This window comes from Talpa occidentalis, unplaced genomic scaffold (assembly GCF_014898055.3).
Source record: "Talpa occidentalis isolate TD23 unplaced genomic scaffold, MPIMG_talOcc4v2.1 talOcc4.13, whole genome shotgun sequence".
NCBI classification, from domain to species: Eukaryota; Metazoa; Chordata; class Mammalia; order Eulipotyphla; family Talpidae; genus Talpa; species Talpa occidentalis.
Window position 1 is genome coordinate 59,559,658 of NW_023601322.1, and position 15,437 is coordinate 59,575,094.

At 42.3% G+C, this 15,437-nt stretch overlaps 2 protein-coding genes across 2 annotated transcripts in view; both read right to left on the reverse strand.

The window, feature by feature from the left end:
* Positions 1-1,419: 1,419 nt before the first annotated feature.
* GRPEL2 (GrpE like 2, mitochondrial) lies at positions 1,420-11,281 on the reverse strand. The gene is made up of 4 exons (XM_037508978.2): positions 11,167-11,281; positions 9,996-10,149; positions 8,725-8,806; positions 1,420-5,401 (listed from the first exon to the last, which is right to left on the reverse strand). Exons 1-4 carry the CDS (start codon positions 11,241-11,243, stop codon positions 5,037-5,039), a joined length of 678 nt encoding a protein of 225 aa, XP_037364875.1. The 5' UTR covers positions 11,244-11,281; the 3' UTR covers positions 1,420-5,036.
* A 322-nt stretch (positions 11,282-11,603) lies between these two features.
* AFAP1L1 (actin filament associated protein 1 like 1) overlaps positions 11,604-15,437 on the reverse strand; it is a 61,330-nt gene continuing 57,496 nt past the window's right edge. Inside the window, exon 19 of the mRNA XM_037508980.2 lies at positions 11,604-15,028. Within this exon, the coding sequence (XP_037364877.1) occupies positions 15,005-15,028 (24 nt within the window). The 3' untranslated portion in view covers positions 11,604-15,004. The remainder of the gene's footprint in view (positions 15,029-15,437) is intronic.

Consider the following 15,437-nt stretch of genomic DNA (forward strand, 5'->3'; position numbering starts at 1 on the left):
ACCTGTCCCATGGTGGGGCTTCTCTTCACTGACCTCCCTCAGGGGAAGCAGCTCTCAAGGCCGCCCACCTGTGACCATGCAGGCCTCTCTCAGCAAACCTGTCCCTCTCGGGGCAGCCCTTTCTGCCCACTTGTGTCTGTTCAAATGTACTTTACTTTTTCTGTCCCTTTTCTAATAAACCTGTTCTTTACCGTCTCTGTCTCGTGGAGAAACTCGCCTGGGAAACTCGCCGTGTGCCACTGAAAGGGGAGCTCTGGTGAAAACTTTCCCAGAGTGAACCCAAGTTTCCCGCACTTCAAACTCCAAAAACTACATCACAAAGATTGAGTATTTTTTTGAATTTATTTAAATTTTATTTTTATATTCCCCATACAATTACAACCCCCTTATTTTGAACCCAACCCCCCTTTCCCCGCCGCCACCCCCCAATGAGTGTCTCTGGTTCATAGTTGTTTGTTGATTTTGATATTTTCTTTCTTATAGTTATTCTTTTTCCTGGTCCCCTATTTAGGTTTTCTAGATTCCTGCTATGAGTGAGACCATCCGGTATTTTTCTTTTTCTTTCTGGCTTATTTCGCTGAGCGTGATCCCTTCCAGCTCCATCCATGTTGCTGCAAACTGCATGTGTTTAAAAGGTTGAATATTCTTATGATTTTAAAAAATAAAACTTTATGCCGCAATCTTTTACATGCTGACTTAATCTGATTCTTGTAGTTTTTATGTATAATAGATCATACTAAATTCTTATGGGCCTCCCTGGTGGCGCAGGGGTTAAAGACTTCCAGGCACTATGAAGCTATCTGCAGTCACTGCGGCATGAATTCCATCCCCGACCGGCCAGGGAGCTACCCGCATGGCGCAGCAGACCTCTCTCTCTTGCCCACTGCTCTCCTCAGCAGTGTATTTCAGTCTGCCTGTTCTGCTCTCCACTCTGTCTCTGGTGAATCCTCTCCCTGCACTTCTGGTCTACACCCCAGTTCTTGTCTGCATAAATAATCTTAAAAAAGACAAAAAATTTAGGGCCTCCCCGCTGGCGCAGCGGTTGAGCGCTGGGTTGCGAAGCTGCCCATGGCCTCTGCAGCGCCGGTTCGATCCCCGGCTGCTACCCGGCCCCTGGAGGAGGGTCCCACATGGGGCGCAGACCTCTCCTGCCGCCCGCTGCTCCCCTCAGCAGTGTACTACGGTCCTTCTGCCTGCTCTGCTCCGTGCTTGCATAAATAAATAAATAAATCTTTAAAAAAAAAAATTGAAAAAAAACTTGAAAAAATAAATTCTGACTTACAAGTTCAAAAGAGCTGGAAGCAGAAACGCAAGGGGGCATTAATTTTGGTGACTAAAGTTGCAAAACTAGGGCCAGCGGATATAAGACTGCTACACAACCATGTGCTCCAAACCTTGGTGGTTCAGTGTGCATCTGGGTAGATCAGCTCACCTCTGGCCCATTCGCTATCAGGCGGGGCTTCACCGGGCCTTTAGTTTCATTCTGAGGCTCTTCAGCTTGCGTTTGGCTCCATGACTGGATTCCAACAATAAGCATTTGAAGACAGAAAGTGGGGCTGCCAGTTTAATGTTTGGGCTCAGAAACTGGCAGTGCCACTTCCACTATAACCTATTGGTGAGTCACAAAGCCAGATTCCAGATTTGGAGTCATGTTTGAAAATCTCCACAATGAATTGAAAATAAGGATAAAATCTAAGTGAACAGAATATGAATAAACTTAACCTGCTAGCATTGGGAATATGGGAAGAAATGGCTTATGGAGCCAGGGACTGTAGACAAGACTCAGAGGATGATGCAAATGCAAGGGCAGACAGAAAGAGGCCATCAGCTAGGTGGTTGGGCGTGTGGAAGCCCACGGAGTAGCCAAGGTAAGGCTAAGGGAAGACAGTCAAAAGTTGGGAAGGACCCATGGAAGCTGAAGGTCAGAACAAAGTCGCATGCCAGTAATCTGGTTGAAGAGACTGGTCAGGAGGGCAGCAGTTGAAGTGAGGTAGTTAAAACAGATCAAACAATTAGAATCAAGATGCAAACCCAAGAAAATGAGGCAATGCCAGAAAGGAATGCAGAAACAGTCCAGATCTGAGAAATACACAGGAATCAGACAAGTCATCAAGACAGAAAAACAAGTAAGACTTCCTCTGAGGAAGGGTGTGTAGTCTCTACACGCTACCCGCTGAGCAACTGAGATCTCAGCACCTCCACTGAGTGTCACAAGGGTGGCCCAGCAGTTCTCTAAGTCATCATATCAAAACACAGTATGAACAAGGCAGACAGACACCAAACATATGGACCCCAATTATTTCAGCTTGGGTTTTATTAGTTGTTTCTGAATATGTCATCCTTAGTTTGCAATTTTGCTTTTGCTTTAGAACCTTTCTTCATTCATCAAGTCCCTTGCTGTGGAGCACCAGATAACTCACGTCAGTATAAAACTGAGAGTCCTTTTACGGCAGTGAGGAAAATCTGCAAGAGATTTCTAGAAGTCAAATATCCTCCAAAATCCTTTCTTCGAATGAGCTGGAGCTTCCTTATATACTACATGTACATCAATATTGTCTTTTCATTTTACCATCAAGATGAAAATAATTAAGAGCACTGATACAATCTCCTTGCTCTGTTGGTCTAAAAACGTGAATTTCCTGCGCAATGGTTAAAAAACAAACCAGCCAAAAAATAACTAGAAGCTGGAAGGAAAGTAAGTCACTCTGACTGATAAGCTTACAATTGTTTTTTAATAGTTGAGTGGCTCTTAGCCAGTCTTCCCCTCCCCCTAGACTTTAGGCAATTATGAAAACAGGAAAAAAATGTGTAGATGAAAAGCAATAAAAATAAATATTTGAGCACGTACTGTAGTAGGCAATTTACGTTTGAGCCTTACAATATTGTGACAGAATGATTATAATCATTTTGCAAAGAGGAAGCAGAATCAGGTGCCCCAGGTTACCGACTGCTGAGCTGGGATTCATGCTCGTCTATGCCCCATTATGCTGCTTGAGCTCCCTTAAAGCCCTTCAACTTTTGGTGATTCCTACTGCTGGTAATCCATTTTCAAAGTTTATACATTAAAGTTTGTAAAACTGTGAATAAACGAAATGTGTATTCTCAATGTGCCTACTAAGACAGGAAGTTGCAAGGAATATTAGAAAACTCAAGTAATCAGAACATTCCATACCTAAAATGATTATTCAAATTCATTGGTAATGTCAGCTAGTAAAACAAGAACACAATGGTAATTGTAATTGACTGATTTTCTTGTCACCGTCTGTCAGTCTCAAAAAAATAAAGGCAAAAAGACAAATTCCTATTATGAAATCTGATTGCCCATTAAATCACAGTATGTGTTCAAAGGAAGGCCCAGAGATTCTGGTTCTGAAAACCTTCCGACCAATCTTTTGCATTTTAAAAGGATGTTATTTTTTTTTAAGTGTCTAAATCTGGTGGAGATGGCACAGCCCACTGGTGGATGGTTTTATCGATACATGTCTGTGTAGATTCCCAGACTTCATATGACATTTAAGATAACTTCTACCACTCCACTGAATTGGGATCGAGTGCCAGGAGAAATGGACTTATCTTATGGGTAACTAATTTAAACTTAGACCTATGCAACCTGGACTTCTAACACACAATTGTCTGCTGGAGACATAGCTGCATGTTTAGTAAAAAACTGTTGACTTTTACATGATTGATGTTATTATCTAGTTGTTGCTTATTTAAGTTCTCACTAAAGTTTAGTTCACTAGATTTAGAAATTATTCTTTTCCCTTGAGTTCAATTCTCAGAGCACTACATTTTCATACTTCAGGAGCAGCTGACAAGATGAGAATATCATTAAGGCCTCTTCTAACATTAAAATATGCATAATTGATCTCCTTTCTACAGTCCGGTTAATTCATTTGCTAACCCATTTATTGAACAACACATTTACAGACTACTAGTTATAAGCAATACCGAAAAAATAAGAAACACATAGGCTCAATGACCCCAGGTAAATACATAGAAGGGAGTGAGATGTTTACACCATGACATAATAACTAGGAACTAAAGTTTGTCAATGTAACAGAGGTAGTGATTTGTGAAAAAAAAAAAAAAAAAAAAAAAAATTAGTGTAACTCAATGAAAATGAGAAATGGTGGGAACCTAACATTTTTGTCTTGACCATCTCCTCTTTAATGAATAGGTAAAGGATAACAAGGCAAACTAGATTTCAGGGCTCATGAAAGAAAAACTGTAGGTAAATTACTTACACAGAACAATTTATAAAATAAGCTGCTTGTGCTGCCTCATTTCCCAGAAATGATTATATACCCAGGGAGGCTGAAAGTAAGTTGAAGATACTCAGCATCAGGTTTGCTGGTCCTCCTTCCTCACAAGGCTTTGGGGTAGTTCCAATGTTTCAATGTTCCCTGCCTTCCAAGCCTTGCCTGGACCTTTAGTTCTTGTAAATGGAGCCAGAAAGGAACAATGAGGGGAACTATGACATGTGCCTGACAGGGCATACAAGGACAAATGATTGCTAAAAGGAAAATTAAAATGTCCTGAAAATCCAAGTGTATAAAAATCAACTCAAATGATCTAAATTCGTACAATTACTTTTTATCATCTAAGTACCCAAATGTTGAACCAATCCTTATCATCTCCTTTTCCCACAAAATATAAGATCCTAACAAACCATGGTAGAGACATTAAAGAGGAACAATCATTTGAAAATACACAAACTTATACTTGTCTTTACCTTTCAAAAAGATTTTGGAATGAAAGTGAACAAAGTATCAATTTAAAAACAATTTTCCTAAACATATTCTGATAAAGGTCATACAAACACTTGTCACATTGTTCAAATGCCCAAGGGCAAGGTTTCTGATGAGACCAAACAGGTCACGTGAAATGAACAGTATCTCAGAAATAAAGCCAATATGACTAAATCCAACCCAGACCACATGAAGTACCTCATGTACAATACAAACCTAGCTTAATAAATAAAGGAGACACAGGTGACTGCACTCTGGGCGAGCGCTCAGTTCCCGATGGCCTATTCAGAGTCTTCTCGGAGACTCCACCGCCACTTCCACCCGGGCAAGTCTAATGGTGCGGCCATGAAGCTTGTAGCCATCTTGCCTGACTAATGCCACAGTGCCAGGCTGCACCCCAACACCAGCAGGCACGTGACAAATGAGTTCATGCTCATGAGGGTCGTATTTGTCACCGATGGGTGTCATCTTCTCCAGGCCATGCTTAGCAAACACATTTTTCAGCTTTGCCTCTAAAAGTGACAACCCTCGGAAGATCTTCTCCAGAGTGAGCTTCTGGTCCCCAGGCTCTGTTTCTTCAGAAATGCACCCTGTTGTCTTCTCCAAAATGTCTGCCACCTCCACCAAGTCCTTACAGAAACTCTGAATTCCTATGAAAACCAAACATCTTTATTGTTTGTGGGGAAATCACTTTGACTTTAGGGGGTGGGGTTTGGGGGCGATCAGGAGAGGTGGCTAATATACTGGGTGCCCCAGGAAATGGAAAGATTGCTGCAAAGGACTTGGGGATCGTCATCGATGACCCTCCCAACCTGATTTACAAGCTAGCGTTTCTCTTGGAAGGGGTATGTGACCGGGAAATGGGGAAGATGCTTAGAGCCCAAGCACTAGGCAAGACTAGGCACAACAGGCTCAGCAACTTGCCCTTTAAAAACCTGACCTTTTTAAGGGCCAAAGGGATATGAGAGATGGTGGTGGGAAAAAACAAACAAAAACTTGACCATTTTCACATACTTCTTATATTTTTTGTTGCTATTTACCTTCAGTACTGAATTATATACATCTTGAAATTGCCACCTGTCTTAGTTGTGCTGAGGTAGGAATTCTCAACTTGAAGGGGGAGATAGTTCAATTAAAAAAAATAGTACTATGTAAAGGATAGCAGGCTTTAGTTTGCTGAGCCCTAACCTGACAGTTGGAAATTAGAGGCTAAAACTTGGATAAAGTGTCAGGAGTAGTTTGGAGGTCAGTACTTAGCTGATACTCTAAGACCTGATTTTTGAGGACTACAGAAGTAGGTACAGGAAAGTAAGACACACCCACAGGGGAGGTGTGTCCAGCTTGCTTATTATAAAGCTATACATATGTGCTGGAGGCAGGCAATAGAACTTGTCTAATTTCTTTAGTCACGTGAACAAGATAAAAGTAAAATCAGCTGTTGAGAAGGCTTATAACAGAAATTAAGGGATGTCATCATTTAAGTCTTGTGCCAAAATAGGTAGGTACCTTAAATGTACTCGGAGGTAAAAAGGAAGATCACCTACTGTCAAGCAATAAAAGAACTATCATTTGGAGATTTCCCAGACGAACTGCCTGGCTGGGAAGGAACAACTCATAGAAAGGAAGGAATTCTACCTTCAATTTCTGGGTGATAAAGATTGTCACAGCTTCCTGAACAAGCCAAGTGCATGGATCTAGATTCGACTAAAAACATACATAGTGGATGTGAGGTACTGGAGACATGACCGATGAGCAGGAAGGGAAGATGTCAGAAGAAATAGGAGCCAACAGAAGTAATCTTGGTATGATCTAATCTGTTCTGGTGTAGTACAGGAAGAAAGGAGAGGGAGGAAGGAACCCAGGATGCATTTTCAAAGAACCAGACTTGGTGTGTTCAAAGTTCCAGAAGATACCTTCCTCATCCCGAGGGATGGCAGCTATGAGTAGTAATGGCTATTAAAGAGACCATCAGGAAAAAGCAGAAGAGATGAGCCAAAGGCTTGAAAGTAGGCCAGTACGATCAGAATTCCACTCAAGAGAAGAGAATGAAGGATAAAGATCAACCCAGATATCAAAGGTGTTCCCAGGCAATTCAAAGGAAGAGATACTCTAGAAGTGTGAGGGTGTAAGCTTCTGTGTTGACTTGTACACAGCCATAGGACAAAGAGACCTCTCTCCTACTCAGTAAAGTTGAATGAATTTGGGTAAACAGAAGCCTCGGTTCTCTTGTCTGTATAGTGAGGGGTTTTGTCTCTGATTCTATTCTATTGTTTTACTTCAAGAGATGGTTCTTAAGCGAAACAAATACAAAAAGTCCTTTGTAACCTATTAAGAGGAGGGAGAGTGACACACAACTATCCCTGGATGGAGGATAATCACCATGCTACATCTTACTTCCATGCTTACTGAACAATATGCAATTTTCTAAGCATTACAGTCCACTGGGAGCAAATGACCTAAGCAAATGACTTCCATAGCATGTTTTGCTAGACATATGCTAAAAACCAGATATGATCACATTTTTAGAGTTTAGTTAATGTGTTTGTTCCCAGGAACTTTATGAATCCTTGTGGAAACTGAGAGAAACCAGTTGCTAACTTAAAGCTTGATTTCTGCTAAGCCATCTACCAGTTAGCATAACTGGGTCTATTTGCTACAGAAATCCTCCATAGCTCCGGGGTCAGCAAAGTTTTTCTGCAAAGGATCACAGAGCCAATATTTTTTGGTTTTGTGGGATAAAAGGATCAAGGATTTCATGTAAGCAATTACAACAAATGAGAAAAAAAAGCCCATGAGTTTTTTATGATGAAATGAAGAGCCGGATTTATGGACTAACAGGCAGCAGGTATGGTCAGCAGGCTTTAGTTTGCTGAGCTGTGCCCTGACAGTTGGAAATTAGAGGCTAAACCTTAGATAAAGTGTCAGGAGTAGTTTGGGGGTGAGTACTTAGCTAAGTACTCACTCTAAGCCCTGAAACACGGTGTCTATAGCACTGAATGAAAGCCAGAAGGCTATGCCAAAATACTGCCGTTGGACAGATAGCAATGAAGTGAATCTTATGCACAAACAGCAGATAAAAATCTAGAGAATGGAAAGTTATGATATAGGAGAAAGACTAATAGATCAGGGGTTAGGAGATAGTGCACTTGAGTCTGTCACCAATTAAATTTTTCTTCTTATCTGTGAAAACATATTGGACCAAGTCCCCTTAAGCACTTTCCTTTCATGGAAGTGAAAGTAAAATGCACCATATTAAATAGTGAGCACAGCGAGAAATCAGATTTGCCCTTTACCTTTGAATCCCTATTTACCAAGTAACATTTTCATGAAAACATTTGGAACAAATTGTAGTGTGTTTAGGGAAAAATGTCCAAAAGACTTTGAAACACACCAAAAAGATTCTCATCAATAAAAAAATAGATGTGATCTGGCACAATCTTGAGGGTTATCTGTTTCCATGTGGTCTAAGCCTTTGCCTTTGAGTTATTTAATAATGTAGCAAGTTGCAGAACACTGACAGTAATGCAAGTGATTCTTGTTTGCAGCAGTGAAAACCATCTGATGGAAAGTTTATTATTGCATGATGGATATAGGCAATTTTGCTTCTCTAAGTAGATTTCAGCATTCCTGATGGCCTATGGGTCTGCATTTTGGATTCATCTCTGAACATCTTAAGGATTCATTTACATTAATGAATTAAACAGAGTGGTATGTGTAAGAATGTTAATAGGACATGCTTGAAAAATAAAGGTTTGGTCAAAAAAGAGGGCCAGCATTCTTTTAGCATATGGTTCACTTTTAGCATATGGTTCACATTCCCAGTAAACAGCACAGAAGGCCTTTTGGAATAGCAGAAGGCGAGAGCAAGGATTGGTGAAGGACACAGTTGTGTTTTCACTATGTTCAGTTTGCAAAACTGCTACTAACTGGCCTAAATGAAGAGGTACTTTTAAATTGTGAATGAATCTCTCACCAAATATCTTGGCATCTTCTACACATCTCTGGGTTCGCCTTCTTATGTTTTCACCATCAGCTACAGCTCTTTGGTATCTCACCTGAACATCAAAAGCAAAGTCAAAGTGATGAGCAAAGAAGGCTTTTGCTTATTTTATGAAGTTCACTCTTGTAATAGGTTTTTGTAAAAACATAACAAATAAATTTTAGGTTTAGGACTCTTAGATCAGCTACTCCAAACCCACAGTCAGAGCAGAAATCATACTCTTTATCAGCAGCCCTGACAAGCTCCCACTGAGCCTGTGAGTTTGAACACTTAACATTTGCCATGCTCATTATCTTGAGAAAAAGCTTTCTTTTTCACGGTCAGTCAACACTGCCACCCTCTAACGTTAGTTTAACGAAATTAACTCTGGGACAACCAAGAGTAAGTTCTAAAAAAATGTCACCTAGGACCTCCCTGGTGGCGCAAGGGGTTAAGACGCAACCTATGAAGCTATCAGCAGCCACTGCAGCATGAGTTTGATCCCCAGCCAGGTAGCTAATCAACATGGTGCAGCAGACCTCTCCTGTCTCACCAGCTGCTCCCCTCAGCAGTGTATTTCAGTCAATCTGCCTGTTCTGTTTTCCACTGTCTCTGGTGGATCCTCTCACCAACCCCCCCTCCTCAACGCCTCTGGTCTGTATTCCAGTTCTTGTATGCATAAATAAATAAATCTTTAAAAAAATATTTAAAATGTCAGCTACTTGAAGAGTTTCTTTAGCCCCCCTTTTTTTTTCTTTCATTTTTATAAACCTTGGTTCCTTTTAATTGCTCTCATGAGATATACTTTTCATCCTCCTTACCATTCTGGGTGTACTCTATTTGGAGTTACTCTAATTCTCTATCTCCCTCAGGGTTTGTCTGTGAATCCAGTACAGGGTACAGTGTGCCAGATGTAGTCTGATGAGCAGAGCACAATGATAAATGATCTCACTCATTCAATACATATTTATTGAGTGTCTACTACATGCCAGGCACAGTACCGCCTTTGAAACTACTAAAAATATCAGATATGTAAGTACTATGACATGACATGGAACTGAAGACAGAATAGAAAAGATGACTATCTGTAGTAAGTGATGTTTTTCAATCCCTACACATTATTTTGCCTGGTATACCTAGCAAGACAATAGAGGTGGGGTGAAGAGTAAAGAGACAATTAATTTAAAAGTGACACAGAAAACTTTCTTTGGCTATTTAAATCAGAGAGAAGATGTGAATAAAAGATTAAAATAAAATCTACTCACTGTTAAATCCTGGACTTCCTTCTCCAGTTTAACAGCTTTTAGCTTTAAGGCTCTTTCTGCAAGAGAGGGCCCAAGCTCATCAGGAGGGTCCTCGGAACTGCAGTCCTCGCCAGTGGTTCTCTGGGTGGCAGTGCTGAAAGGACGCATCCATCTTCTCAAGTGGGAAGGAGGTGGCCCATAATGAAGAAATGCCATCATAAATAGCCAAGCTACAACAAAGTCCAGTGACTGAAAATGGAGTTTCCCAGATTGACTCTCAAGACAAAGTGCCTTCAGTCATGGTAACAACACAAACACTTATAATGTGCTTACTAAGTGCAAGACACTGCTGTCAGGGTTTTACCTAAATACTCTTTTCATCTAACAATATGTGACACAAGCACAATCATCATCCCTATTTTACCTGTGAGGAAGCTCAGGTTCAGAGAGGCTTAAGACCACAAGACCACAGAGCAAATATTCTGGTAAGCTAGGGTACTGAGCACTTTCCTGGGAAGAAACAGTCAACGAGGAATCTACCCGAAAATAGCATCTTTCACTAACTGAAAACGCCAACTCTGGAGACCTGACTAGTGTCCAGTCAGGATTACACCATCTCTCAATTATTTAAGTAGGAAGGATTACTCAATTTTTCCGAAACTCAGTGTTTCAATTAAATACTGGGATAAAAAGAACTACCCATCCTTCTGCAATCGAATAAGTGACCAGTAACAGCTGCTTCAGATTCCCTAAGGCAGGTGGAAGGGCCATTTGGAGAGACGAAATTTAACACCCTCATATGGACAGGTAAAGTGATGGCTGGATATAGAAGGAGGAAGTGGATTAAACCCACACAGAGAGTGTGGCGAGGAAATCCCAATCTACGGGCAGCTAGCACAGCTGGGAGTGGGGTGGGTAGGTGGGGGAGGTATATCCCAATCCAATGGCTGCTCAGAGCCCCAGAGCTCCCACTAGCGAGAACGTCACCTCGGCCCTTGTCACCTTTCTCCACCCGGCAGGAAGGCGTGGCCATGGGCCTCAGTTTCCCCCTCAATAAAATGGGACCAAGAGGGCCGGGTCGTTGTGGCCCACAGGCTTCGTGAGTCCTGTCGCCCCCCAGCGCACAACCGCCCCTCCCGGTCGTTCGTTCCGCTCGGCCCTCACGTCCCTGAGCCCCACCTGTCTCGTTTACCTGCCGTCAGAGGCGGCACTCCAGGCCAGGAGGCGCTGCAACCGCCGCCGGCCCGCCCACAGGGACCGCGCGGCCATGTTCCCGACCTCGGCTCAAGCGAGCGGCGCAAGCGCACTTGCTCCGAGGGGGGGGGGTGTGTGGAGTGAAGGGGGGCGGGGCGAGCTACGCGCTCTTTAAAAAAACCACGCTTCCCGGCAGCCTTTGCAGTTCCCTCCGCGACTGTCGGGCTGGACGACCGCACTTCCGGTTGTCCCCGCGCGCCGCGCTGCTCCCCATTCTGTCTTCCGGCCCCGGCGCCAACTTCCGGCCTCCAGGGTTTTGGGCGCGTAGGGTTGCTGCCCGCCCTCGCGACGTCGGCCCTGTTCTTGGCGCGGAATCCGCGGCGAACAAAGGGGTGCACCCTTGCGGCGCCCACTTCAAGTGATAAACGAAGTTAGACAAACGCAAAGGCGGTAAAAGCCAGACTATGAGCGGTGTTTACAGAACGCTCTGCTGCAGAAGCCTAGAATACCTAGAATGCCGTAGGCTTTGGGGGATTTCCCCAAAGGAAATAACTTCTGAACTGAAAACTGAAGCTCGAGTAGATGAGAGGAGGAAGAGTGAAGTTCATGGGAGGGAAATATCAGCATCTCCCAAGCCCAGTGAGACCTAAGCCGTACAGTGAGGCAGGGCCAGGCCACTTGTGGGACTTAAAAAGGCAAAACGTTGTCTCTTCCTGCCATGACTTCTCTTGCTGTTCTCCCGCCAGTTCGTATCCGCTCACTAAGATGTAAACTCCATTATGGCTGAGATTCATTTTTGTTCATTTCCAAGGAACAAGTGCCCTAACCTAATTGCTGAGAATTTTATTTCTCGAATGAACTTTAATCTTAGTCTGATTGCAATGGGGACATATTACAAAGCCTTTACATGTTTGAGGGGGTTATTCTGACTGCGTACAGAGGGGATAAGGAGGCCGGAGGTAATAGACAAATTGTTAGAATAGTCCATGCAATAGAGGATATATTGTTCTGGGCTCACTGCCATAGAGACCTTTGTAACCATCCTCGGAAGTAACTGTTTTAGGTATGTCCTGCACCTTTTTTGCTTCTCTACTAGTGTGTGCTTCATGAAGATGTCTGTCTTATTGCAACTATTATTTCCAACATTTGGTAGAGTAGTAATAGGTGTGCATAGTAGATGCATGTCTTATGTGTTCAACTATTTTTTGAATTAATGAAGTTGGATGGTGTTAATGGAGATAGAAGTGGATGGATTTTAAAGGGAGTTAGTATGGGAAGCTGAGAGGATGCAAGGATGGACTGATGATTGGGGTTGGAGGTGTTTGAGAGTTGCTGTACTAATTACTGGATAGACCCTAAAGCCAAAATACAGTTTTTTAAGAGTTGGTACGTGTGCCTCTTTATTCTGAATCTTCACTATGATGTGACTTGTAGCTATTTGGGTCAGATTTTCTCTGCTTGTCTATGAATTCCATGAAGATAGAGCTGGAGTATTTTGCATCTTTATATTCTATCCAAGGCCTTGCTCAATACCTTATGTTTCCTTTCAGCCTTCAGAGAAAAGCCACATGGTTTAAAGAATGATTATGATTCCCTTTTACACAGGAGAAAGATAAAGGCTCAGATTGCTGATGAACGGGCTAGCAACACAAGGATTCTTAACAGTACAAAGACGTGGCAGTGCTGGGAAAGACAGAGCTTCAAGTCTACCTCTGACTCATGTGCCAGTACTTTGGAAAAATAACCAAGTGTTTTAAAAAGCAGGAACTGGCATCCATGCTTAGTCATTTTGTTTACAATTCTCTTAGCTGTCCAATTTATACCACATGTGTTGCAAACATGCATCCATTTGTTCATGTATTTATTAAGTGCTAGTGTGCTAGAATGTTGCCGTGCAAGGGGAATGGGAGAAATGGATGAACAGAGCCCCAGAACTAGGAGGAAGGGCTCTAGCATCAGGCTTCTTGTATTCACATGATGACTTCACCCCTTCCTGTGCGTTTCAGCAAGTCACCTAACCTCTCTGGACTTTATTTCCTTAACTGTGAAAAGCGGTAATAGAATATTTCTAACAGGGTTTTAGTGAAGACTAAAGATAATGCCTGCAAATGTAATTAGTAGTACCAAGACTAGCTACATAATTTAAAGGGCAAAAGGAAAAATGTAGAGTTCCTTGTTCAAAAATTATTAAGAGGGCAACAGCAGAGCATTAAACCAAGCATGGTACTCCATGTGTGGATTACATGCCTGTGGAGTTGACCCTGGCTAACATGATAATTGTTGATTATTAATTATCTGGGGTTCCACCTTTCAAAGAGTGTGAAATCTGTTGGTGTGAAAAGACACTCACTTCCAAAATGACTGCATGAAAAAGACTGTCATACACTAAGAACAGAGTTATGAATGCTGGGTATCTTTCCAGAACCTGCATTTTAAAAAACATTGACAATCCGGGTTATGTGAGTTTCTTTTTCATTGCAAATTAAATCTGGGTGAAAACTGTCACTAAAAGATTGGTTGCCTTTTAGCTTTCGATGGCTATATTTACCATGGAAAGATCATTTCTTCTTCAGTTGAAAGAATATGGGATTTTGAGTCAGACACTTATCATCTAGCTAATAATAAAAGCCACTTTTGATTGAGCATTTCATATTTCCTATATACTGCACATTGCTTCCAATGTATTATCTCACTAAATTCCCCAACAGTCTTGGGAAGGAAGTGCAATTGTTAACCTGGTTTTTATAGGTAAGGGGAAAAAAAAAAAGAGGTCAAGTAACTTTCCCAAAGACAACTGGTAAGTAGCAAAAGCTACTCAAACCCAGTCCTGTCTGAATCCAGTTTCGTAAGATTTACGCTCTGCCACTGACCAGCTGGGTGGTTGTGGTTAACTTCTTTTCCACCTCATGGGATGGTAAAGTTTGGATGAGGTTTATGTAATAAAGCTGTAGGTAGGGGAACCATGTAAAGCTGTTAGCAAAGTGCCCAGAGGTTATTCTGGCATTTCCCTTGATCTAGCTCCTGAACAATTACAGTTAACAGCTTTATCTTTATTGGAAGGAAACATGGTAAACACCTATAAAGTGCTTAGAGTGTTTGGCAAGTAGTGAATGGCTCAGGTAGTAGAGACTTCCTAGGAGTTGGGGTTTTTACTTCCCTATAAAAGTATCGAGGGTTTATACAATGCTTAGCACCCATGTGGCAGAAATGAACCACATGTTTTTCTTGATAGCAGATAGGGAAGGGAAGACTAGGTGGGTATCTGAATGCAAGATGAGGACAAAGACATAGTCATCTGAATTTCTTTGGTTTACCTTTATGCAGGCAGGGATGATTCTATTGATATTTCAGCCTATCTGTCTTGCCTGGAGGTTGTCAGTAATACCCAATGAATCCACCTGGCACAAGTGTGATCAGATGATCACGCCTCGGCTCAACACAGCACTGTGGATGCCTTAGCACTGCCTTCCATTGCCCTAAGGCCTGGGCATAGGATGCTGAGAAAGGATGGAATGGCTTATTGACACGCTTTCATTTCTCCTTTAGAAGAGAAGGCAAAGACATCCAACAAAACCTTTAAACTGTGCAAATTTCATCTCCCTTCACCCCCATTTTCCATCCTCTGTAAAGTTATAGGGATGTCCTCCATTCCCCTCTTCCATTCTACTTCTTCCCTCCCCATGTCCCCTGTAATCATGTAGACAATAAAGGCTGGTCTTTTGGGTGTCCAGGAGAGTGGGGGCTACTTCCAGTCTTTTGGTGTCACCCAGTGAAAAAAAGCTTTTCTGTCTTGGATGGACAAGTTGATATTTCCTTTGGATGAAATTCTCTTCTTTCTAGGTCTTCTTCATTTCCCATTCCTGAAGCATAGAAAGACAAGACCAATCAATCTGTTGACTATTTGAGTATGACTTGTAGAATAAAAACATCCCACTGCATCTAATCATATAAAGGTTTCCAGTGGGCAGATTAGAGAGCCATGGGTCCTAGTCCCTAGTCCCGTCCTCTCGGTGTGTGGCCTGAGGTAAGTCACTTGGCCATGCTTGGCCTCATTTCTAAGAAGGCTCAAGCATCACAGAGTTTGTCTTTTTCAGACAAACTCTGGAAACTGAGCCCAGAAGGAGGAGGGGGGTGGGGACTGCATCGGGGCCAGAGCTATTCCATAGGATCTTGATGTGGGTTAGGAGGCTTACAAGAGGGAAACCAAGAAGTTTGGTAAGGGAAGGTAAGGTCAGGCAGCCCACAGGCTCCATCCCTTTTCACAGGGTT